Source organism: Hevea brasiliensis, chromosome 17 (assembly GCF_030052815.1).
Source record: "Hevea brasiliensis isolate MT/VB/25A 57/8 chromosome 17, ASM3005281v1, whole genome shotgun sequence".
Lineage (NCBI taxonomy): Eukaryota > Viridiplantae > Streptophyta > Magnoliopsida > Malpighiales > Euphorbiaceae > Hevea > Hevea brasiliensis.
Window position 1 is genome coordinate 5,817,588 of NC_079509.1, and position 26,119 is coordinate 5,843,706.

The 26,119-nt window shown below is 31.5% G+C and overlaps 1 protein-coding gene and 1 pseudogene across 1 annotated transcript; both read right to left on the minus strand.

Annotated features, from left to right (window-relative positions):
* Positions 1 to 2,969: 2,969 nt before the first annotated feature.
* Positions 2,970 to 7,371, minus strand: LOC110662476 (leucine-rich repeat receptor-like protein kinase TDR). The gene is made up of 2 exons (XM_021821442.2): positions 4,331 to 7,371; positions 2,970 to 3,537 (listed from the first exon to the last, which is right to left on the minus strand). Exons 1-2 carry the CDS (start codon positions 6,996 to 6,998, stop codon positions 3,113 to 3,115), a joined length of 3,093 nt encoding a protein of 1,030 aa, XP_021677134.2. The 5' UTR covers positions 6,999 to 7,371; the 3' UTR covers positions 2,970 to 3,112.
* Positions 7,372 to 19,330: 11,959 nt separating this feature from the next.
* Positions 19,331 to 25,507, minus strand: LOC110662477 (uncharacterized; annotated as a pseudogene).
* Positions 25,508 to 26,119: the final 612 nt, after the last annotated feature.

Genomic DNA, 26,119 nt, shown 5'->3' on the forward strand with positions numbered 1-26,119 from the left:
AATCAACATATAGATGGATGTGTGTAAATATCACTGAATGACGGTGAATGGGACGATGACAATGAGTGGGAGGGAATAGGTAGAGAAAGGAAGAAATTTAAGAAAAAAAAGAAATGGATAGTAGGATATTTTTAATTTTAAATAAATAAATAAATAATTTATCTATTTTCATAAATAAACTTCAAAAAAAAGACGAAGAGGAAAAAAATTATTTTTTATTGTAGTAACAAATATAGATATTTATTTTTGATAATCGTGTTAAGTAATGAAATAATTATTATTTACTAAGTTAAGTCAAAATTTATTAACATGCTATAAATGAAATAAATATATAAAATTAATTATAATTAATAAAAAAACAAAAAACTTTAATATTTTTATTTTTATAATCATATCACAACAATAATATAAAATAATAATATTTTTATCACATTGGTAATGATTTAAAGTGAACAACATATAAAAAGTAATAATTTCACCGTATAAATTGCATTGCTTCGCTTTGTTCTGCTAATTAACCCGTAATTAACACTTATTATGGCGAGCAATTAAGCCACAAGCGTAATATAGGCAAAATAATGTTCAATGCGCCTTTTTTTTTTAATTTTTTTTTAACTTGGCTTTAATTCATTGTTACAACAATTGTTAAGTTAATTTTAAATTAATTAAAATTAATTATATGAATCCTTTAATTTATTACTAAATACAATAAATGTAAAATATCTAAATCTTTACATTCTTTTAAAAATTTCTATTTTATTCTTTGAAAAATTTCAATTTAAAAACCAGTCATTAATGCAATGCTTGTATTGCAGGATTGGATTTTCAAATTTTAAGTAGAATGGCATTTTTTTATTAGTCAAGAAAATTTGAATTATTCACTCTATTTATTTTCATTTTTCACTTTTTAAAATTTATTTTGTATAAACTATCTGTCATTTTGATAAGATTAAAGTGCATTAATTATTTTTATAATTTTATATAATTCATCTTATCACTTCTCTTTCTCTTTGCCTTTCTTAATTAAATAAAATAAAATGTAATTTAATTTAATTAAGAAGAATTTTATTATAATTTAAGTAATTTAATTATTTTCTTAATTATTATTTAAAAATCTTAAATTACAGATAAGAAATGGATGACGGGAATATTTTAGATGAATTAATTTATTAATAGAAGAAAATCTTAAGAATGCAACTATTAAATGTTAAAAATATAAAAATTAAATTGCATATTATGACATATCTTGGTAATTAATTTATTAAATAACAAGAAATTTAATTAGTTTACTAACAAAGCAATAATAAACATTTTGGTAAAATCCATGAATCTTCCTTTTCAGGCACAGGAGAGAGGCGTTTGGTAAGCAAGTGAATCACAAACCAGTTTGGTAAAAGAATCAACTGGAAGATGGGTTAGCCACAGCCTAAGTCCGGCAAGGAATGTTGCCACTTGCCATGGGTCCCTAAGCGCAGGCTCAATGGGCCCATGATGTTTTAGGGCCACCCTGCGAGCCAACCACAAGTCCAATCTGGAGGAATCAGGTCAGGCTCAGGGCTTACATTGCAAAGGGAATCCTTGGATTATTTTAACTAAATATTATTGGGTTGTTTCATTCATGGGCCTATCAATTGATCGTTTATATCAGAAAACGCGGGGGCTAGTTAAAGTATCTGGTTCTGCCCTAGAAAGGAGCGGCCTTGCTCAAGCTCAACTTCTCCTTTTAAAATGGCAAAACAAATCACTGAAATTTACTTTTGAAACTTTGTTTAATGCCGCATTACCTTGTAGTGCCTATGCTATGATCAATGAGATTAATATTTCACTCCTGAAACGCTTGGCACCTCTTACGGATATATATATATATATATATATAACACTTGAATTATGATGTTAGATTTTATTTTTTGATATGGTATTTGAGTCGTCTCTAAACTTCATATTATGCACATTTACATTGCCTTTGTGTCTTAACCACGTGTTTGCCCGTTTCAAATAAAATCTTAATTTTGTCATATATTTCCTTCGCATGAGCTTTGATTTTCTACTATTTCAATACATGTGCGTTTAATTAAAAAACAAAAAAAAAAAAAGTTAAAGATTTAATAATATTTTAGGACCCTAACCTTAACACCTGAATGATTTTAATATTAGAATTGAATCCAACTTGAAATTTTGAAAAAACGTGGGGTGTTTTGCTTGCAGTTTCAGTTCTAATGTTCAAAACCCATATATATATATATATATATAATGTTAAATTATATAATATATTAAGTGCATTAAAAAATAATACATCATATATTTATATAAAAATAAATATATAATAAAAATAAAAAAATAGAACCCACTGTTTTATTAGTAAAGACATACATATACCGAATGCACTTAATAATTTGACAATATATTATATTAAAAGAATAAAAACACATATATAGAACTTGTTATAAGAGTATCTTTTCTTTCTTTTTTTTTTATGATATCCAAAAACAAGGACAATATCTGTTGAAGTGTTGATTTGGATTATAGACTAATGCCCTATTTTGTATTGCGTTTGAAGGTATAAAATTATTTTTTTTAAATATTATTTTAAATGTAGTTGAAAAAAAAATTAAAAAAAAATAATTTACTATTTTAATATCCTTATCATTAAAATTTATTAAATTTAATTATCAATTATTTTTTAATATTTTCTAATTAATATATATAAAAAAATAATTTTCTCAATATTAATTTTAACCGTAATTCTAAATATTTCTTAAACGGGCACAAAACTGTGTCTTCTTTGTGTATAGTGTTTTGCTAATGCCACCCGTTACGGCAATTTCGGTCTAAGAAGGTATTTTCTTTTCATGATTACAAATCTTCCCACTTTTGGCCCACTCACCATTTTATATTCCATGCTATAAAATAACTTAACCTCCAATTTATGTGCAATAACAAAATTTAATCCCAATTTAACACAAAAGAAATTAGAACAAGAACACTTGATATTTTCATTAGAAATAAAGTAAGAAAAATCACTTCTCCTATACCAATCCCCCAACATTTGAAAAAAAACATAAAAGAAATATTTAAAAAAAAAAATGAAGCCAGTAAAGTAAAATTAATCATATTAACATTCCACAGCAGGCTTTTGCGCAACAGCACCACCAGCTGAAACTAAGTTATCACCACCCCCAACCCCACCGCTAACTACACATCCAGGCAATTTTCTCTTGGGCTTGGCTTCTTGGAGCATCAACACAACATCCCTCATTGAGGGTCGGTCTGCTGGATTCCGGCTAGTGCAGAGCAGTGCAATTCTAAGCATTTGCATCATTTCCTCCCTTACAGATGCTATAGATGCCCCAGCATTCTTGTCCAAAATGTCATTGAAACCATCCTTAATCTTGATCTTAGACCTTACCCAATCCACAATGCTGTTACCATCCCCAAACTCGGCATCAACAGATCTTTTCCCGCTAATAATCTCCATTAACACCACTCCATAGCTATAAATATCACTCTTCTCATCTACTTGTAAGGTATAAGCATATTCTGCGAAACAATTCAACCATTAATTAATGATCCCACAAAACTCAAATGAAAATTGAAACGCATTATTATAATGTGAAAACTGTAATCCATTAAATGATCTAAATATAATATTATTATATTGCGCCCAATAGTGCGCCATGCACCAAAAGGAGTTGAAGAGTTATCGGCGCCAAAAAGTAGAAATGACGTGCACTGAACTGTAGTATTAGCCCATTCCTTGGAACGAAAAAAAATAAAACAAAATGTGGAACTTGCTTTACCAAAGATAAAGGGGAAATCAATGGTTGGGTTGTCTTCATATTTTAACCAAGAAAATAACCCATCAAAAAGAATGTTTGGATAGTTCCAGGTGACGCACTATCACTATACTAACAAATGGTGGTCGATTTGATCACCCAAACAAAACGAATTAAGTAAAACAAATAGAACCAAAGAAAAGGTATCCAAGAACAAAAAACGTGACCAACCCCACGATTATTGTTTCAAAAACAAGCCAAGATTTGGACTAAAAGGGGAGAAAAGCAAAACCAGATACATTGAAGAATTCCCAAAAACCAAAAGAGAAATTCAATTTTATACTTTCAGCCCTCCCTATCACATATCATGTTGCCAATTTCACAAATCAGTATAAAGGAATTGTAAAAGAAACATATATTAACATTCTGAATGACGAGGAAGAGAACAGGATATGACAAAAGGAACAGACAAACAAAATGTATGCACCATCGAATGGAAGATGTAAACCTGTGATGTGATAATGGTAAGAAAGAAAAAGAACAAGAACACAGCTCACCTGGAGCAATGTAACCATAAGATCCGGCAATTACCGACATGGATTCGTCGCTTTGTATTAACTTGGCCACACCAAAATCTGCCACTCTAGCTTCCATCTCACCGTCCAATAAAATATTACTAGGCTTGAGATCGCGATGTACGATCACCGGATCACAGTCGTGGTGAAGATAACATATCCCCTGGGCTACCCCTAAGGCAATCTTGTACCTTGTAAACCAGTCAGCCACTAGATTTTCTCCCTTATTTTTTCCATGCAATAGATCTTCTAAATTTCCATTTGGCATGTACTCGTACAGCAGCATCGTGCACTCCCTGTTGCTGCAGCACCCTAACAATCTCACTATATTCCTATGCCTCACATTTCCCAGCACATCCACCTCGGCTAGAACCCCTCTCCTCCGTCGGATATTTTCCTTGTGCTTGCCCCACAGCTTCTTCACAGCTATGATCTCGCCACCTGGCATCTCGGCTTTGTACACTGTTCCAGTTGAACCCATTCCTATGATCTTATCGGTCATGGACAGGCACTCCAGCACATCGTCAGCGGTAAAATTCAAGCGCTGGAAGGCGGTTAATTTCCATGGTCCGATCTCGCGATCGTCGCTGAACTTGCGGTTATAGTTGGCGTGGAAGCACCTTGTCCCAGCAACCAGCAAGAATAGCCCAATGCCAAACGCGGCCGCCATGATCCACACGATGGCTCCTGCGGTCTTCTTCGGTTGCTGCCGCTGGTGGACCTCGACCTCGCCGACTGACAGCGTGTCTGTCGCACAAGGCTTGGCTAAAACGCGGCCGCATAGCCCACCGTTACCGGAAAAGGACGACGGATGCAAGTTTGGAAATATACCAGAGCCCGGAATTGGTCCCGTTAAGCGATTGTAGGAAACATTGAAGTTCTCTAGAGCAGTGCAGTTCTCGAAATTTGAAGGGATTGAGCCCATGAGAAAGTTATGAGAAAGGTCGACATCAGTGATTACTGGAAGCGTTGAAATTTCCCATGGGATTATGCCGGTGAGAGAATTGCGGCTCAAATTCAAGTTAATAAGCTTCTCGCAGTGTCCAATATCCCGAGGAATGCCCCCATTGAACGAATTATCTTGCAATTCAATCTTGTACAAGTTGCTACACCCATTAAAGTCAGGGATTTTTCCAGTTAGTTTGCTTGAACTGGCCGAAAATATTTGTAAATTGGGTGCGCTCCATAGGTTACTTGGCAATTTGCTGTGGAAAGTGTTCTCCGAGATGTTTAAGTACTGTAGCTGCGGTGCATTCTCAAGATCGTGAGGAATTTCACCCGTGAAGTTGTTCTTGCTTAGGTCAACGAAGGTTAGATTCCGCAAGAGCCCGAAGCCATATGGGATTGAACCGTTTAGTTGGTTGTCTTGAATTCGCACCCTGGTCAAAGAGGTACAGTTTGCCAGTGATTGTGGGAGATTCCCAATAAACTTGTTGGAGAAGAGTATGAGCTTTAATAGCTTGTTTCCTTGACAAAGATTTGGTGGGATTGGACCACTTAGAGAGTTGGAGCACACGTCCAGCCACTGTAACTTGCCGTTTGAGCCGAGTTTTTGCGGGAGAATTCCGGTTAGCGAGTTGTTCCAGAGATACAGAGCTTCAAGATTTGGCAGCTCACCAATTCCTTCCGGTATTTCGCCAATTAGTTGATTTGTCATCAAGCTCACTCTGGTTAGCTCTTTCAAAGAAGACAATTCCGCTGGAATCTTACCCGTAAGTTGATTATCAGACAAATCAAGAACCTTCAGAGCTTTTAAATTTGTAAAACTCACAGGGATTTCACCAGTAAACTGGTTTTGAAAAAGTAACAGCATTTCGAGTTTTGTTAGATTTCCAAGTTCTTGGGTGAGATTACCCGACAGAGAACATGCTGAGATATCCAGATACCGGAGATTAGACAACATTGCAAATTCCTCAGGTACTCTCCCTGTCAACATGTTATTGTATCCAATCTCCATCCGCTCAAGCTGGCTCAAGGATCCTAATTGGGGTGGCACCGGTCCTTCTAACAAATTTCCAGCTAAGCCCAGAAACTTCAATCTCAGAAAACTGCCATATTCGGGTGGAATCTCTCCTTGAAAAAAGCTTCCGGTAAGGTTGAGCCGCTCCAAGAAGCGAAGCGAGCTGAACTCTTTTGGCAGTGGACCGGTGAAATTGTTGCTGTATGCATGGAATACTCTTAGGAACTTGAGCTTGGAAATCCCAGGTGGAAATGTGGAATTGAAGTTGTTGTGGCTGATATCAATAGTCCTGAGCTGAGTCAGTTCAAAAATGACTGGTTGAAGCAGCCCCGTAAAAGCATTTAAGCTCAAATTCAAATGGATTAAGCTGTTTAAGTGCCGGATCTCATCTGGAATCACACCAGAAAGACTTCGGGAAGAGAGATCAAGCGTTATGATCTGAGTAGTTCTAGGGTCACATTTGATGCCAGACCAGGAACACCAAACTGGGCCTCGGAAATTAGACTTGGAAGATGGTCGTCGGGTGGGATCCCAATCATGGAAGGTGTCAAGAGGGTCTTGGAGGGATAATCTGAGGGAAAGTAGAGCACGGAGTTGAAGAGGCAGAGCGGTGGCAGAGTGGAATAGTAGAAATGTTTGAAGTAAGTAGAAGAAGGAAAATGTTAGACAGAAAAGAAAAGGAGGTTTCATGGTTATGGTGAAGTTGGGATTCTGGTTGAGGGATGTGTGATGTTAAGGGATGTAAATTTAAGGGAAGGAAGGTTTTGATGGAGAGAGATGATACTTTTTGAGAGTGCTGGGCGGAGAGGGTGTTTCATGATGATGATTATTGGCTTCAGTGGGTGGGTACGAACAATGAAAGAATGAGAGAGAAACTACTACTAATATCCCCTCCTTCCTCCTCCCAGTGAGTCCCTCTTCATCTACATGAGCTTCCATATCCTTTGTTTGCAATTTCTTTCTTTCTTTATTTCTCTCACTTACCAGTATTTTTCCTTTGTCTGGCTCTCCCCAATACTTTTTGTTTTCTTGGATTTCCTTTTTCTCTCTTTTGTTTCCACTTTTCATCATTCCTTGTTTCCTTTATCTTGGCTAAAAAATTAGTAAAATATGTGTAACAGCGACAATGGCCCCTCCCAGGATCCAAGAAAGTCATTTCTATTTATTTATTTATTTATTTCCACCTTATTATTAAAACTATTTTTTAAAAAGAAAAATAAATAAAATGTTTTTTTCTATTTTTCTGTTTCTCTGTATCTCCCCTTTTCGGATTTTTAGGTGAAAACTCAAAACCTTCCCTAAGAGTCGGTTGTGTCCGTTTTTGAAACGATGTTGGTGGTTTCAATTCGTAGAGGGGACGGACCCGAATTGAACCGTAAAGAGTCGGTTCCTCACTGTTTGATTTTGGTATTTTAATTTTGATTTGAGGATGATTTTAATTTTAATTTTAATCTAGGTTTAATTAGAGTTGAGATAATTTAACATTTAATTTTTTTTTAAAGTTCAAACTAAATCAAATCATTAATTTAAATCGTTGATTATGATCAGGCTTAAATCAAGAGAGATAATCAGTTTAAACACAATTTTAATCTCATTTTGGGCTTAAATCGAATTTCAGAGTAAGTGCTTGAACCACTATCCGTATGATCTTGTTGGAAATAAATTATTTGTAAAAAATTAAATTTTTTTATAATCATATTTGTTTTTATTTTTTTAAAAATAATAAAAAATAATTGAATTTTTTTATTTTAAATTTAAAAATTAATTAAATTAAATTTTTGTAAAATTATAAATTTTAAAATGGGATATGGGAACATTATAATGATTAATCAAAATAAACATAGTCTATTTTTTAATGAATCATTAGACCTGGTTAATGTATTTTAAATTTGGAAGTTGGCTTAATTTAAAATTGAGACCGATTAAAATTTAGGGATCTGTTTGTTTAAGGGAAAATATTTTCTTAGAAAATATTATTTGTATTTGAAAATATTTAGAAAAATTAGTTAACAAAAAATATTTTTCTGATTAAAATAAAATTAAGTTATTTTTAAAAAATGATCTTCATTTAAAAAAAAATCATTTTTTGTTTTTTAATTTTTAAAAATTTTATTAAAATATAAATATACTTATATATATATAATAAATAAATATTATTAATTTAACATTAAATTAAATAACAAAAAAATATTTTTGTGAAAAATATTTTTTTAAAAAATAATTTTTATGAAAAATATTTTTTATATACAAATCATTTTTCATAAAATAAATGGAATCTGAATTAATTAAATTTTATTTTAAATCAAATCAAAACTAACCAATTTAATTTTCAGTTAAAATTATTTTTTAAATAAAATAAAATTTTAAAATTTCAATTATTCAATCTTATAAAAATTATATATAAAATTAAAACCAAATTAAAATTAAAAAGAATTATGTAATTTAACTTTTAATCCTTACAAAATTTAAATTAAAACCATCAATTTTAATTGGTCCAAACTAGCCTTTGGCCATGTCCATATTCATTTTTTAAAAATGTTTATATATGTAGATAGATTTGATAACTATTATTTTATTAATTTTTTTTAAATTGATGTGAAATAGTACTTGCGATTCATCTCACAGCATTCATATTTTAATAAAATTCCAATAAAGTCATTATTAAAAGAATATTTGTGTTAAAATTTAATTACAATATATTAAAAAAAATCAATTACAGTACACAAAAACATATGAAAATTGAAGAAAAAGAAAACAAAGGAGAAGAAATCTGCAAGGACTGACTTAAAATTTTAATATGTGAATTTACAATACATTTAATTTATTAATATTTGAAAAATATGCTAAAAGAATTTAAAAATAAAAACACCTCCGACAAAGTAAATGATTAGTGGATTGTGAAACTTCAGACACCCTCTTTAATATTATTAAAATTATTAATAAAAAATAATTTTGAATACGTTAATTAGAAAAATTTAAAAATTTATTTAAAATTAAGTTTAATATATATTAATTATAAAAATTTTAAATTAACTAAACAAATTCTTTCAACTAGTCAGTATTATCATACAAGTTTTTAACAAAATGGCGCGGGTGGGTGTTTGAAAATCGAGAAATTGCCGAAAATGTCCCTTACATTAACAGAGTAGAAACAATATTATCTGAGCATTAAATTTGGATTAAAAAAGGCAGAGAAATTGGCGGTTTGCTTTAGCAGCTGCAATCACTGGGTTTGACTTGTGCAAAAGCTTCACAATTCTTCCATGATGACCATTTAATTTTGTATAATTAATATTTGCCATTAAAGCATTTCTTCGCGTAAGGACAAACCTTCCACCACAATTATCCCTCTCATTGCTTTTCTTTTCTTTTAAATAAATCTGGATTTTCGCATACCACCATCCGACATCTTTTTTCCATTGTTATATGTGGCACAATTCCAATCAAATTATTTGGATTAATTAAATTATTATTATTATTATTATTATTATTATGATTATTATCGTAAATGAAACACAGGAAAAAGAGGAACACCACGCTGGATTTCTCTTTTCTTGTATTTTCTTTTTTTTTTTTAAGAAAAATTAAAAAGTAGAAGCGTACGTCTCGTGTAGTCGTCTTCGTCGCGAGGGTATTACTGATATTCGAACGTATGACTTTGCTTTGCGCATGCTTCCACTCCAGCGCCTGCCGGACACCACATCATTGCTAGGGAAAGATTATGAGAAACACAAATTCTGATTTCCGAAGCTGAAAGTGACAACCTACGTTTAAGGCCATGTTTTCCAAGTCCTAAAGGGCGCGTAGGGATAGAGGGAACAACAGATCGTCGCATTTAATCGTATGTTAAAGTACCGAAATACCCATTAGAAGACTGTAGAAGATTACTTGTTCTCTTTATTTTTTTTTTAATAAATTTTTTTTTATTTAACCGCTTAAGAGGCAGAACGCAGGAGGAATGGGTCCCAGATTTGAATTGTCCCCTTCATACCCTTCAATAACAGCCATTGAAGAGAAGTGGCAGTGCATTTTTGTGAATGTTCTTTGTGGATGGTGGTTTTTGCGATGGCACGTGCCTGGCAATGCGCTCTTACTTTAGTGCGATATCGCGTGACAAACGTGGCCCTGCACTCCAACATCTTTGATGGTGATGATGATGATGGTGGCTGAATAAATTATTATGGAACGGTTATTTATAATAAAATATATTAATTATAAAATATAATAAGTAAATTAAAAGTGATTACAAGTTGCCACGTATCATTCTCTCTCTGTATACTTTTCCTTGACGGTATTGTCCCCGTTCTTTTCCACTAAAGGCAACAATATCTAACGGCCTTTTCCTTTTATTTGCCAAACCCACCTTTTTCTTGTTAGAATATCCAGCTTTCTTTTTATTTTCTATTTTAATTCTCAACCTCAATTATTTAATTATAAAATCTTAACCCCATTCTTACAAAAAATTATTTTTGTGTGAGAAATTGATTGCACATGTATAATTTAATGATTAAATATTTAAAATTTATTGATTAATCTTAATTTAATAATATTTTTTAGCATGTATTTAGTGTATGAGTATGGGAGTGATAGAATTTTGATAACCTGAGATTTTGTGAAAATTAAAAATTGTATATTATAGAAAAAGTGAAGAAATGGAAGGTGCAGTTGCCTCCCATGAGCATGCAAAGAAAAATGTCAATGATTTTTGTGCCATGTAAGGATTTTTTTTTTTTGTGAAATTGAAATGTGCATATAGAAGCTGCCATAGTTCTAAGAAGCTTTGTCACTTTTATTTGAATAAAGCATGGGGGGTGGTCCTAAATAAAAAATTATTACAATTCAAAAAGAGATTCATATATTTATATGAAATTATCATGATGAACTGCCTCAAATATCCCAAGTGGTGGAAAAAATTTTGGACCATTTAATTAGATTCCTCTGCTCATATATTTTCTGTGAGTAAAGCAATAAATTTGATTGAAGTTGGCATATAGGCACATAGCTAAAACTTCCCAATTATTGAAGTTTAGGCAACAGAGACCACACAATACTTGGAGCAGAGAAAGAATTAAAACCCATAGATAGCACTCAAATCATCATCTTATATTGTAAGCTTGTGGCATGGCTTGCCACAAACCTATTCCCTTTTCCTGATATAGGTGCACTAAACTAAACTTGCAGCCTATGAAATAAGAAGGATAAAATTAAAGAGCCATGTGTATTGTTTGATTGCGATAGCTTCTGCTCATTTATTTCGAGAACTAGCTAGCTAGCTTGCAGCATTCTCAAAATTGAAATGAGAATAAGAATATCTTAATAATTTTGATCCATTATTAATTTCATATTAAATTAATGTACTTTACACTTTATAATGTGTTTGGATGAAGTGTATGAATTTTTTTTAAAGTACCGTAAAATGAGATAATAAAAGATAAATTATATATATATACATTCCAAAAAAATTTTCTTTTAAATAAACGTGATACTTTAAAAACTTGTAGATTATCTTTAAAAATTTCCTCCCAAATAAACTGTTAAATTATGAGTTTCTAATAATGAAATTAGTTATAGAGAGTTGACTTGTTTAAAATTTCTCATCATTTCATTAACAAACTGATAAAAATCATTAGCTTAATTTAAACAAGGTCAAACGTGCATGTTATATAATTAATGCACATATATTTACCCCAACAACTAGTTAATATAACAAGTTGAGATATGTAACTGATAAGGGGTGGGCATGGTTGGGTGCTGCTTCTCAAAGGTTCTGTAAACATCACTATTGAATTAACACTCAAGAGTTAATATCTCACAAGGGTTTATGACCCACAAGCAACTATTGTCGATATCGGTAACATGGGAGGAGTGGGGTTTATGTATTGCAGACAGGGTGAGTTATGAGTAGGGTTACATCCTTGTAGTTTCAGACAATAACCTTACATACCAAACATCAGCTCCTAAAGTTATATGGCCTTGAAAAAATGAATCTTTCAAGCTTGGTGATTAACATAGTGAGATGGTCTTATCTTATTTCGATTCGATTCTCCACATCAATATGATGATTAAATATTATTTCTTCTCAAGGGTGTGATGCAAGTCGACAGTTGATTGTTTAATAGTGTGTCACATTAGGTGCTATCTCAAGCTCAGTGATAAGTCTCTTCCTATGGGGTTGGGTTAAATTAAAGACGTAATTTAGATTTGAAACATAATTTTTATCTTAAAAAAAGAAAAATATTGCAATGTGGGTTCCACCCTTTAACGCTCCATTATTAGGGTCTAGCTACATCAGTTTAATGCAGTGTGACACTAATCAAAATTTTTGTTTACGCTATTACGTAAGTGAAAATCATTCATTGATCAAGTGTAAAACATTAAAACTACTTGATACTAAAAAATTAATTTGATGCAATGCTTTTGATCTAAGGAAAACTTTTCCACAGTTCTTATTTCACTTTTCATCTTTTTCTAAATTGGTTTAGAGAGAATATTAATAAATAATTAAATAGGCTTTGGTGAATTGCTGCTTTAAAGCCTTGCTTTTTGCTTGGTTAATTAGCTTGGCTGCCTTTACTTAGATAACGCGTAATTATATTCCTAACTAATCCAGCTTTTTTGCACAAGGTTTTGTTAATCATGATAATAGGCTTCTTATTTGGATATGAGTTAGTTCTTAATTAGGTTAATTATGTAAATCAAGAACATGATAGAAAAGAAATCATGCGTGTGGACTCATATTTATTTTTTAAGTCAATGTGCATGATCCACAAATTAATATCCACAAATTATTATGAGAAAAATGCTCATAACCCTTGTTACAATAATTATTGGGTATAATTGTTCTGAATTTTTTAAGAAAATTCCATTAAAAAAAAATGAATTATAGTGTTTTTATAAAATCTAATATAATATATTAATTAACTTCTAATTATGTAAATGGAAGTAATTACATGAACTCTCAAGGCAAAGAATCGAATTTTTAATTAATTAATTAATTACGCAGGCACCCAACAGAACCAAAATAAGCCTTTTGGATCACAAGACTAAATTAAGAAAGCATGTTGTCAAGCAATAAGCATTAAAGATAAGGACTAGGAACACAGCAAAACAAACAAGATTATAAAACTGACAAGTTTTAAAGCAAAGGGAGAAGAGATCCAAGATGATGATGTAATACAAAGGTGAAAAAGGGTGAACCTGTGGCTCCACAAGTGAATGATGAAAGAATTGAAACATACTTGAGCACAAGATTGGGCAAGAAAAGAAAAGATAGGGTCCTCTCTGTGTGTGACCCATCACCAATTTTTTTTTTTTTTTTTTTTTTTTAAAAAAAATACTTTGGTTTGCCTCCTTGGTTGTTTGACTTCACTGTTGACGCACTCCAAACCAATAAATAGTTTCTTCCTCATGACTACCATAGCCCTCTTTTTTCCACTCAACATTATAACATATCTAATCTCTAATCTTTAAGTGGAGAACAAAATTATTAGAGTTTGAAGGTGGGTGTAATGGGCATGTGAGAGACCTCTTCTAAGTCAAGACTTAACATAGACTCCGGCCCTCATTAAAAAAAAAAAAAAAAAAAATTATCATTATTATAGAAGTATGAAATATATATATATTTTTTTATTAGCAATGGATCAATTAATGATGAAAATGTTTTGTTTTTCATTAGTCCCTAATTAAGGCATTAATAACGGATTAAAGTTCATAACTAAGGTCCTGTTTGATAATAATTTTTAAGGTAGCGTTTAATATTTTGACTACCTTTTTTATTTATATTATTTGGTAGTATAATATTTACATTAGTGTTTAGAAGTTGAGAGAGTGATTTATAAAAAGTTAACCCTCTTAACTTAGAGGTTGAAGGGATCAATAATATTATATTACTATTTTTACATTTAATAGCTAATCTAACGGTCATTTTTACTGAACACTTATATTTTAATAGCTAAATAACTAATCACTAATAATTAATCGCTAGTAAAATAACTGTTAGCTACTAAAACAACTAATAACTACTAAAATAACTAATATTACCGAATAGAACCCAAAAATAACAATTGTGCCAGCAAGAGATTAGGGTTTCACTCAAATTTTTTTCCCACTCATTTTTCCTCTCATTCTCTCTATCTTTCCACATTATAATTTAGTTGTAGCCCCATTTTAATTATTATATGATTGGGAACCAATATTTGAAGCAAAATATATAATGGGAAATGGAAGTAGGTGGATGAACTCAAAATTCTTTCAAATAATTGATAGCTTCTGAGTGACTTATTGTATAAACGTGTTTGATTTATGTTATTGTAGGTAGTCACTATCTGAATATATTCTCCAATCAATAAATTTTAGAGTCAATATTTGCTTAACAAGTCACTACAAAATTGACCAATTTAAAATGCATGTAGCTTTCTTGTTATCTCTTGTTTTTCGAATGGAATCATATCCAATAATTTATCAACCTTTTTTGGAATAGAAATTAAAAAAAAATCCAAAATAGTTGTTTTATTGCAATCTCTCCATTCAAGCACACCATTATAAAAAAGGAAAATCTCAATTCAAGTAATCTTTTTAATTAATTTGATATCTAAAAATGATATAACTTAGAAATAGTTAATGCAGGATTTAAAAAAAAGAATAAATTATATAATGAAAGTAACTCTCATTTTTCACTCCTTATAATGGAATAATAAAATCTTATTAATAGCATTTTACTTTCCCCTCTTATAATGCTAGATTAGAAATCGTCTTTGATGGTAGGCTCTATTTATTTTGGAGAATTTTTTTTATATATAATATTTTTCATATTTTTTTAGCATTTGAGATACTTGAAAATGGAATAATGGAAAATATTTTTCTAATTAAAAGAAAATTAAGTCATTTTGAAAAAAAAATAATTTTTTATTTTAAAAAAAGTAAATCATTTTGTGAACTTTAATAATTTTTTTTTATATTTGCATGACATAAATATATACTATTAGTATAACATTGTAATCAAATAATAAAAATTATTTTTTAAAAAAATAATTTAATTGCTTGGAGTTAGACAAACGTTAAGCCAAAACAATAAGAAAAGTAAGAATGGGTAATGAAGCATGATTGTGTTGTTTATGATGAAAACTTGAAAAAATTATGGAGCTTTTTGGTGAATTAGAAAGGTAAAAGAGGATAAAATTAAGAGAGAAGCAAGTGATCACGGAACTATGTCAAGTAATAATCAAACATTTGAAACCTTTAATAGTTGGCCATCAGTCTTTAATGGGATATTTTAACAAAGATGACAATTAAGATTTAAATTTCAACAAGATAGGGTCCCATGTTATCATTACATGTCTTGTTCTATAATTTGGTGTTTGTTAAAAAAGATGCTTTAACTTCAAGATATTTGGATATATATTGCACCACCCAGATATGAAAGAGTCTATTTTTAAGATTTTGCGAAAATTAACTTAAAAATCCTCTGTAAATATAAAAATTAGAGGTTCGGCGTCACCGACTTTTAAGATTTTAATTTTTAATTGGGAATAAATTGAATGCGAATATATTTTTAATAAACTCTCACATTTGATACTCTAAAAAAATTATTTTTTAACAAAAAATTTAAATATTTATATTTATTCATTGACTCAATTAAATAAAAAAAATTAAATAATCTATATTCTAAAAACTTATAATGTTATTTTTATTTTTAAAATAGTTAGATAGATTAATAGATTAATTTAAAAATTTTTAATTTTTTATTATGGTGATTTTTATAAAATTAAATTAAAATTAAAATTTAATAATTTTTATGAAAATAATTTTAAAATTGAGTCACTGCATAGGTGCTTACAGGAAGAAATGAGAATAGACAACCAAATGATTTAGACGTTCTAAAGCAAAGGGACATTTTGGGGAGAGAAAAAGTGTTTATGGGAGGTGGGTTTTTGGGAAGTTGCCCTAATAAACATTTCTGAAGTAAAGAGAAAGAGCTAAGCACTCCCTTTCTCTTCCATCATGATAATTTTTAAGTCTGAAAAAAATAACCCAAAATGGGTATATATTGCAAGAACTAATATATGGATGCATGCCCTTTTCTTTTTCTCCTAACTAAAGTGTATTTTATTGAAACTTGAAACGAATTCAAGATGGAACACGCAGAATTGTCAGTTGCTAGAGAGAAAATTCATCAGCATCTGGCAATAGTTTGGTCAAAATTATGGTTTCAAGCATGACAGGTTCATGGGTTTTTTTCCCTTTTTCTGGGATTCGTGAATGAGAACATCAACATGTTTCTGGAAATTTTTCTTTCAACAATTATGTCTCGACAGCCTCATCATCTATAGTGAAACTTGTACATGACCAAAAGGTAGGGTAAGGTAAGGTAAGGTAAAGCTTTGCAGTTGCAGAAGGATTAATAATTGAAAAAGTATTTTTGTTGCTTTTGTTACCAAACTGACTCATTTTATGAAATTCCCAAACCCTATTCAGAATGTTTATTTCCTTTTAAAGACCACATTCCTCATATAATTCAACTAATTTTGACCATATAATTAGACCAATAAATGTCCAAATATTAATATTTATTTCTTAATTTTTAATTTGAGCATAAAACATTTGATTGAAAATTGAAAGTAAAGTCTTGCACTTAATATATATCAAAATCTTTTTGCAAAATAACAAATCTTGGAGTCAATTGTTTGCAGTTAAATATAGCTGTTTCTATATTTCATCAAAAAAATATTGTTTGCAATTAATTATTAAGGGGTATTTGGTATGAAATTTATTCTTGTAACTTTTAACCCCTTATTAGTATTGTTTGAATATTTAAAAGAGATTGTGTTTAACTTTTTACCCTATTAATATTTATTCCTTTCTCCGGAGAAGGATAAATCTTAACTTAAGAGCTAGGTTAATATTTATAACTTCCTAAGCGTGTTTGATAAAAGGTTAAAGAATTAAGGATTAAATATTATCCTTATAAGTTTTATTCTTTAAGGAAAATAATTATTAATTTAAACCCCAAAGTTAATGTTTAACATCTCAAGAAGACACAAATATTAATGAAGGAAAAAGTTAATCTATTCCTTTTTTTGAAGTATCTAAACATTAATAAAAATTAAAAGTTATAAGAGTAACAATTATCCTTTATTAACCTCATACCAAACATCCCTTATAAGGGTAATATTTAACTATTTAAAGTCGTAGGATCTCATATTTAAATTTTAATTACAATTTGATAAATAAAAATCTAAAATATTATATTGACTAAAATTCTTAATTTAAGTTTTGTTATAGTTTTAAAGTATTAATTATTAAAATTTGAGAAAAAGAAAATAATAAATAAGAATTCAAATTTTGATGCATAATCGTAAATAGTCACACATTGAGAACTGAATGCCAACCGTCGATTCATAAACTGTCATATAAACACTTCTATGGGAATATTCATTGGAAAAAGCCAGAGGTATAAGAAGGGCATTGGACTGGATTATATTGTTGCATTCTCATCTTTAAAGATAATCATTAATCAATGTACAATTTCCCTAAATTATAAAGTAAACTAAAACCCAATTAGATTAATAGTTCAGTTTGTTTTTTATTGATTTCCAGTTTGTTCTAATGTGGTAAATTTGTGGGATTTTTTTTATTTGACATATTATTATTTTATAAGATTAAATAGAATTTAAAATGATAATGTTTTTTTTTTTTTTTTTTTTTTTCCTGTTAAGTTGTTTCTTCTTTAGATTATCTTTTCATCAACCCCTGAATACGTCCAAGTGCTGCCTGCAATTTGAAGCAAAGGGCTTTGTCATGTAATCCACTATCGTTCTACCACTAGGAATCCAACCTCCTAAAAACGCAATCCACTTTCCACTAGGAATCCAATCTCTTAAGCAAAACTCAAAACTGCCATCATTTTGTTTTAGAAGATGGAAGCAACTTTATGTTCATTTGTTTGTTGGATACTTGTCAAAATTCTAAACCCTAGTCTACATCTTAATCATAAGTTTCAATTTCCCCCTTTTATCTACTTTTTCTTTCTCAACCTTTCAAACCCTATAATTACCAATTGCTGCTACTGGAGTGACTTTGGAGGACAACCCACACACCCGTGGGAGTCCTATGAATCATCACTTTGTTCCTTGTGGCCCTCTGCTCCTGTGCCTCCCATCACTAACCCAAATTAAAATTCTCACCTAACCCTTCCCTTGCTACACACCATACAGAACAAACACTGTTCAAATTGTTACTCTTGATAAATAGGAAACATTTATAATGAACTAAGTTTACTTTTCCATATAAAAATGGGGCCATTGACTAAAAACCCATTATAATGGCTATTATGCATGTTTAAACGTTCACTACCTTTTCCTACTAAAATATGATATTTGCATTTGCAATTTTTTTTTATGCAAGCCAAAATAAATGCTACTATCATGCAGAAAATTGCATGTCAACCTTTTCAATGGAATGTTTTGACAGTAATCAAGTGTTTATAATCAATGCTTGTCAGCTAGAGTTTTATAATGCAAAAGCAAGAAGATAAATAGTATCACTGAAAGAGGACAATGATTAATACAACTACTGTGCTTGGTCACGAGTTAGGGTGTTTGGAGCTATGGTCGTAAGAATGCACGATATGTTCCACTTTAGAGAATGAAAGGAGTTGAAGAAAATGCTGAACAAAACAGTGGAGAGGGCACAGAGTTCCCACTCCATCCCACTACCTTTCCTTCCCCTATCAAAACAGTGAATAAGGACCCAACATAGAATCTACTGCAATTGCACTTTCATATGCTACAAAGGCAAAATGCTGCAGTTTTCTTTTTTTAAGAATAATTTCAGATTTCCCTTCAGGTTTCAGCTTTCTTATTATTCAATTGTGATATTGAAAATTAATTGAGAATTGGCACTGCAGATGCCCTTCAAATTTTCCGAACATCATCGTACAGAGTTATAAGTAGATGAAAATTGGAAGATAGAAGAATTAAAGGTGAGAATGGGTGGGGTTAGTCAGGTAGCTAAAGGGCATCTGGTGGCAACAATTATAACTTGTTATTTTCATAATTATTATGCTACTAATCCTAAACACTTCCAGTGAATAGAATTTTTATAGGATATATCATTTATTTGAATAAATAAATGCCTTGTGACTCCCTAATCTTCATATTTTTGTGCTGCATCAAAAGGCCACTTTTGTTAATTATATATCCAAATGAAAAGATCACTCGGAAGAAAATAAAAATAAAAATAAAAATCACAAGGGTAGATAGACAATGATTGAGTAATACCAAAGAAAGTAAATCCATCTTCGAAAGCTCTTGAGGTAGTTCGCCATTCTTCAGTCCACATGATCGCAAAATCGGATAATTTTTCGATAAAAGGCCTATCCCGGCGATAACTATTTATGTTGACAAGTACAATTACTGGTAAACTTTCCATATAAAAAATAATGAAAAAAAAAGGGCATGAAAATAAGATGTAAAATAGTCAATCGCTTTTTACATCTAAAATTCAGTTTTCAGAAGTCACAACAAAGGTAACACAAGAAGATACTCACATGACAATAGAGGATATGCAATAGCAAGTGAACCCGATGAAAAAGTGAACTACAAATGTCGGCCAGAAATTTTTGAGGTCCAGAAATATTTTCTCAGAGATGAGAGTGGTTACACCTGAAAACAAAAGAACTGTCCAAGCTGAAGGCAAGCAGCTGTGAAATGTAAATGCAGAAGCATCCTGTGGAGGTAGAGGAACATTTTCCAGTGTAAGGTCAATCTGGATGATCAAAATGTGCAAAGTTGCACCATCAAACTCATACCTTGAAATAATGCCTGATGAATATTGCAGAGTATATAATCCTCAAACTCATATCTTCACAAAAGTCAAGAAACTAGAGACCAACTTAAAGCACTCATCTCATTGAGAATGACAAGAAGTTGAATTCTGGAATCAAGAACTAAAGCATCATTTCGTGCCAAAAAAATCACATTGGAATTTTTATCATGAAATACTATCAATTACAGGTGGTATAGTTTACAATATGTGTAACCGCAATGGCGTACCATGCATCTAGTAGAGTTGGTCTCTTAGCTGAAAAACTCAAAACACAAAGGATACTCAATGAATTTGCCAGAATCAAGCCAACTGCACCAGCTGACCTATCAGTAGGACATTCAGTGCCACATATAGCAGAGACAAAACAAGCAATGAATCATTTGAACGTTTGAGTTGGTTCTCTGTTGCAACAGCATGTAGAGATGCTTCAGAGGTTCCTGATGCAAAAACAAAATAAGGATCAAAATCTCCATAATATTATCTCAAGGATAGCTGCATGTAGCATATGCACATCTAAAATAATTGAGTTGTATGATGTTGTGTTTACATTTTCACAGACATGTAAGCACAATTTACAGTTCTGTTGCACTGTTTTCTGGATCAATAGAATGATAGAATATATAAGACAGAGCACTATTGTCATCCAATACATAGCCAGGAATCAACAAGAATCAAAATAAGAAGGAAATGAAGAAGAATGTCATGGAAGAGTGATACGTAATGGTAGTTGCTACATAAATAATATATTTGGGAATGGTGATGAAAACTAGCTACTCACCATTCATAGACAAAACAACAATATAAAGGCAATTATACCGGAGGGCTGTTGATGCTTCCCCATCACTCCATTTATGGCCATAAAATAATCTGATTAGAGAGTAAGAGTAACTTGGGCCAAATGCCATGAATACGAGACCTGAAAGTATAAGAAGAGGATTCTTGAAAGGATGGAATTGATCATTTGTAGTCATAAAGTTCAAAGCAAGTTGATATAGAAAGAATGTCCCGATTTTCAGCACTTCTTGACATGCATATCAGCATAAAGTTAAATGCTACAGAATTTTTCATTATGGAATACAATGATAATCAGATGAAAAATTGAACAGTGAGCTGATTAAATGGATAAAAGGAATAATTATAACAATGGCAAGCGAGCAACCGGAAATACCAATTAACAAAACAAGCTTAAGGGCCTCAGTGAGGTAGCTTCCAAATTTTGCCGCTTTTGTGTGGATATTCTCCTGTCAACAGAGGGAGAAATGTTTAGGTGCTTATTAAGGGAATTAGGAAAGGAAGAAATTGCGATTCTACATTGAAATTAGAAAAAGAAAAATAAGGGGAAGCAATATGGGAAAATTTGAGAATTCAGAATTGTGAATAATTTGGCACAGACACTTAGCTAAACAACAAAGTGTGACAACATTAGCTGTGAGTATAATGACGCAGAATAGAAGCAGGTATTATAACTAACAAGTTACAAACTAACACAGGATATTGAAAGAGGTTTCTTAGACCTATTCCCAATACCAGTAAATGTAATCTGATAGAATTAGCAGCAAGTATAATGACATAAAATAGAAGCAAATACTAAGACAAAAAAATTTATGAACAATTAGGCCTCAGACCTATTCTCAGTACCAGGTCATAATTCACGCCTAATCACGAGAGACATGCAAATGATCAGCAAAGAGATAAACTGTCTCTGACTTGTTAAGGAAAAAAATATGGGCCACCCAAGCACAGGGGACAGAACAAAGTGCCATCCAGTTTTCTCATTGACCTCAACGAATCTGTGATGTGATAATCATGCTCCTTAAATCAACCAACCAACCTTTCCTATGGGCTGATTCCATAAAAGCCAGTTTGCATGCTTCCTCATGGGCAACAGAACAGTGGATAACTAATGAAATACACTAAATTCAAACAGATAGCAAAAAAGAAACAACCAAGAAGGAAAATGCAGAACAGACTCAAAGCATTACATAATCCAAATGACAAACCAAGTTTTATTGAAACAAAACACCATTATGAACTAGAAACAAAGAGAGAGGTGAACCTGATGCAGACCTAGCAAAGGTAGAATATGAACTTTCCTCAAATGGCAGAAACACCAATCTCACTACTAAGCTTCCTGGAATAAATAATTTAATAATTATAACATGCTCCGAACTTCAAACATCCAAGATTAATGGGATTTTTCTCAACTGAAATAGTAAAAGTTGTTATTGATTTATTCAATAAAAAAACTTAATGTGATCAGAAAATTGAAACTGTAACACAGTAAGGCTCAGGATATCTAGGTAGTCCACATACCCAGTTTGTCAACAAGCCCATATACAGACTGGTTATTAGGGGTATCCAACCACACAAGGACCATCTTTTCCCCTTCTCGAAGAATTAGCTTCCGAAAGGATTGAAGAGTAAACAACATACACATGTTTGAGAGTTGCTTATCGTAATCCAATTTAGTTCCTAGACTGTGAAAGAACATGATTGACTAAAATAATTGGACAAAAACCGGAAAAAACAAGCATTTATGAACAACTTTAGCATATAATTAATAATAATGTAATACAACCAACTTTAAGAGTCATTTTTAATAGCTTAAAAAGAATAGGAGCCGCAAATCAAACAGGTTGAGCCCTCCCAATGAAACTTGGAAGTTCAGCAGACCATTGAAGGAGGCATTTCCCATTAAGGTCATGTCTCAGGATTCAAATCATTACTATTTGATGTTCATAACTTTATATACATCTTATAATTAATCTCAACAATTTTGTTTACTCTTTTTTCCTTTTTCTTTTGAAGGGGCAATAACAACCAAAACATATCAAAGAAAAAAAAAATTGTATGATAGAAGAAGAATCTATACCTAAAATGGAGAAGAACAGAGCGTCTAAATGCACGGAAAAGAAGAAAATAACTCCACTATCCTAAGAACAAGCAAGCTCCATATGCAGTTTGTGACAATGCAAAGATGATCCCTTTCTCCTACAACAATCAGGGAAATTTTTATATTAGTAGCCGTCACCATGCAAAAATGTAGACCAGGCCCACATAAATTACAAGAAAACAAGTAGGTCTTGCCACATTTACCAATTAAGATCTAGATTATTACTTAGCTGACTAGAAACGGAGACAGAACTGAGGAAATGTCTCTAACCTTTTATTATTAGTGACATTTGCCATGAAACAACTTATTGACAACTAGTTATGCTTTCCAAAAATTTAACTATATTACCAAAAACATTTTAAAAAAATGCAAACTTTATGATCAACATAAGTAAAAATAAAAAATAAATCAAAAGAAAACCGACTTTGAGATAAGGAACAGATAGTGAGGTGTAATGCCATAACACCAAAAGAATATCCACGGATAGGATGAGAGATTCTCCTCTAAGATTTGAATACAGCATGCCCTACTGCAAGCATAATTATGAATAGAATCGACAGGGATGTAATTGATATTACTTGTGCACTTCACAAACTTTTGAAAATGGGATTTTCACATTGAAGTGCCATCACAGGACATCTTTGAATTAGCTAAAGAACAAATAACAGCATTCAATCTAAGATTTTAAGAAAAGGTCTGGGTATTCCATTGGAATGCGCTATTAGTAGATTGAAAACATGCAATTAGTGAGATAAAACAATTAAGAGTTTTACCATGCTGGGTTGTCTGACAATAAGGATATACATAGTCAGAAAATGGAAAAGGGTAGCAACTGTTTCAACCATCAAGCGCAGTTCAAGCAGGAGTAAATTCTGAGAAAGGATATATAATGGTTCAGCCAATAGCTCCAGTATACATGCACAGCCTGCAAAATGAAGTGAAGTGATATCATGTTTAAATGCACTTATGATTGTATATGGTAACAAGGACGAGGGAGAAAAAGAATTAAGACCAGTTGAGTAAGGAGAGAAAAATATGATAGAGCTCTCATGAAGGAAGGACAATGAACTAATGAAAATTAAAGAATTGCTTCATATATTATCTAATTACAATCATGAATACTGCTTCAGTTTACATGCATTAACATTTGGTTGATTGAATGATCCTTCAGCTTGGCACTCTTCTGTTCCTCTCCTAAATTCTGTCCTCAATACTACTAAGCTCCCTAAAATAAAAATAAGCCGTGACTTTTGAGGTAATCCCAAAAAATCTCAAGCATCAGAAGGTACAGAAACAGAAGCTATAAGCTCAAGTATCACATTTAAGGAACAAGTACGTGAGAGCCAACATTTTTTTGGCTGCTACTCCCGAATCATAAATAAAAGGCAAAAACCAACTTAAAAGAAGGGAAAACCTGCTGCAAAATTTTAACTCAAAAGTTAGAGGCGGTCATAAAATGTTGCCATTAATCAAGATTGCTTGTGCATATGGGTCAGAATGGCTTAGTCCTTGCCACCAAACTACAAAAATACAGGCAGCAGCTGTGATAACTATCACAAGAGGGAGAGTCATCCAAGCTACTTTTAATAGATTTGCTGCATATTCTTCTGTTGACGTACCATCACTGTGGCATAAGACAAGTATGAGATCATCAGATCAGATGATACCTCACCTCTACACAAAACATATGTCACCATGAAGCAAAGATCCTACATCCTAACAAAGGAAACGGTTCAAAAGTTGTCTAGAACTGTACCATAAATCAAATTACAGATATTATAGAATTTCACAAATCAAGCACTCTTCTCACTAACCACATTTTATAACAATTTGGAGATGACAAGAAGCATACGCAGGTTGATTTAAGATAGGCAGAGAGGTAATACCATTTAATTTCAGCCCTCATGCAAGCTCGCCGAAATCCCTCCCGACTAAGAAACAAGACACAAGTAACAAACAGATGAAACTGAACAGCGTAAAGCTGAATTTGAAGGGGAAAAAAGAGCAATTAAATTTTATTTCGGATCATAACCCCGAATGAAACAACTTTTAAAATAAAAGCAGGAAGAGAAAGAACAAAAACAGAAAGCTGATAACAGTTCATAGAAATGATAGTACCGCATAATCCTCTCCTGTGAGGTGCCTGACGATCCAATATTTGAAAATAAATGGAATTCCTCTTGACAAGAACTGTGTGGCTATACCTCGCCAAGGTTGGCCAATACTTTATAAACACCCAAACTGCATAACCTTAATTTTGGAGGGAAAAATGCAAAGAAAAAGAGGAAGGAAAACTAACCCAATAAGTATTTGAAAGTGCGAGATAGATTGGCATCGCTGGCCATCAGAGGCTGAACTGCTGATGCCTTTAATCTGTCAAAAAGCACTCAGATTTTTAGGAATGGATACTTGTAAATTAGACGGAGCAGAAGTAACACCGAGCCATAAAATCTGTTTTTGGTTCATATGGAAAATGAGATAAACTCACTACCCAGCAAGAGAGACATGGCTGCAAAATGAGCTCCCCTCCAGGGAAAAATCACCGGTGATTTTCGAAAATAAACAAGTGAAGAAATTTTTACCGCCCCGGTAGGTCAGGGCGTGCGCATGACTGCGCCTAGAGGGCGGCAGTAAAAATTTTATACATTTTTGTGATTTTTAATATATATATATATATATATATATATCAGAAAATACAATTTGTTTTTATAAATATAACAAAATAGATCTATATGCTGAATTAAATTGATAAAAATATTCCACTCATTTTTTCAGTTTTCTGTTTCAAATTCCTACTGTAAATTAATTTGAGAAATTCATGTTTATAGTTATCATGTTCAATGATGTTTAAGACTGTTTATTATTACTGTTAAAATTATTATTAATAAAATTATTTTTTTAAATATATTAATTTAAAAATATTAAAAAATAGTTTAAAATTAAATTAAATAAATTTTAATCAAAAAATTAAATTATTTTAAATTATTTTTTAATAACATTTAAATGATTTTTTAAAAAAATTAATTTTAACTTTTTTTAGAAATATAATTTTAACCCCTCAGCCTCAATTTCAAACAATCATTCCAAACAACAA

What these genes read in the sequence shown, in the direction of transcription:
- LOC110662476 (XM_021821442.2), bottom strand. Translation starts at nt 6,998, where the DNA reads ATGAAACCTCCTTTTCTTTTCTGTCTAACATTTTCCTTCTTCTACTTA. An exon ending in TTATGGTTACATTGCTCCAG is followed by an intron (nt 3,538 to 4,330) that starts GTGAGCTGTGTT and finishes ATTGTTTCGCAG; the next exon opens with AATATGCTTATACCTTACAA.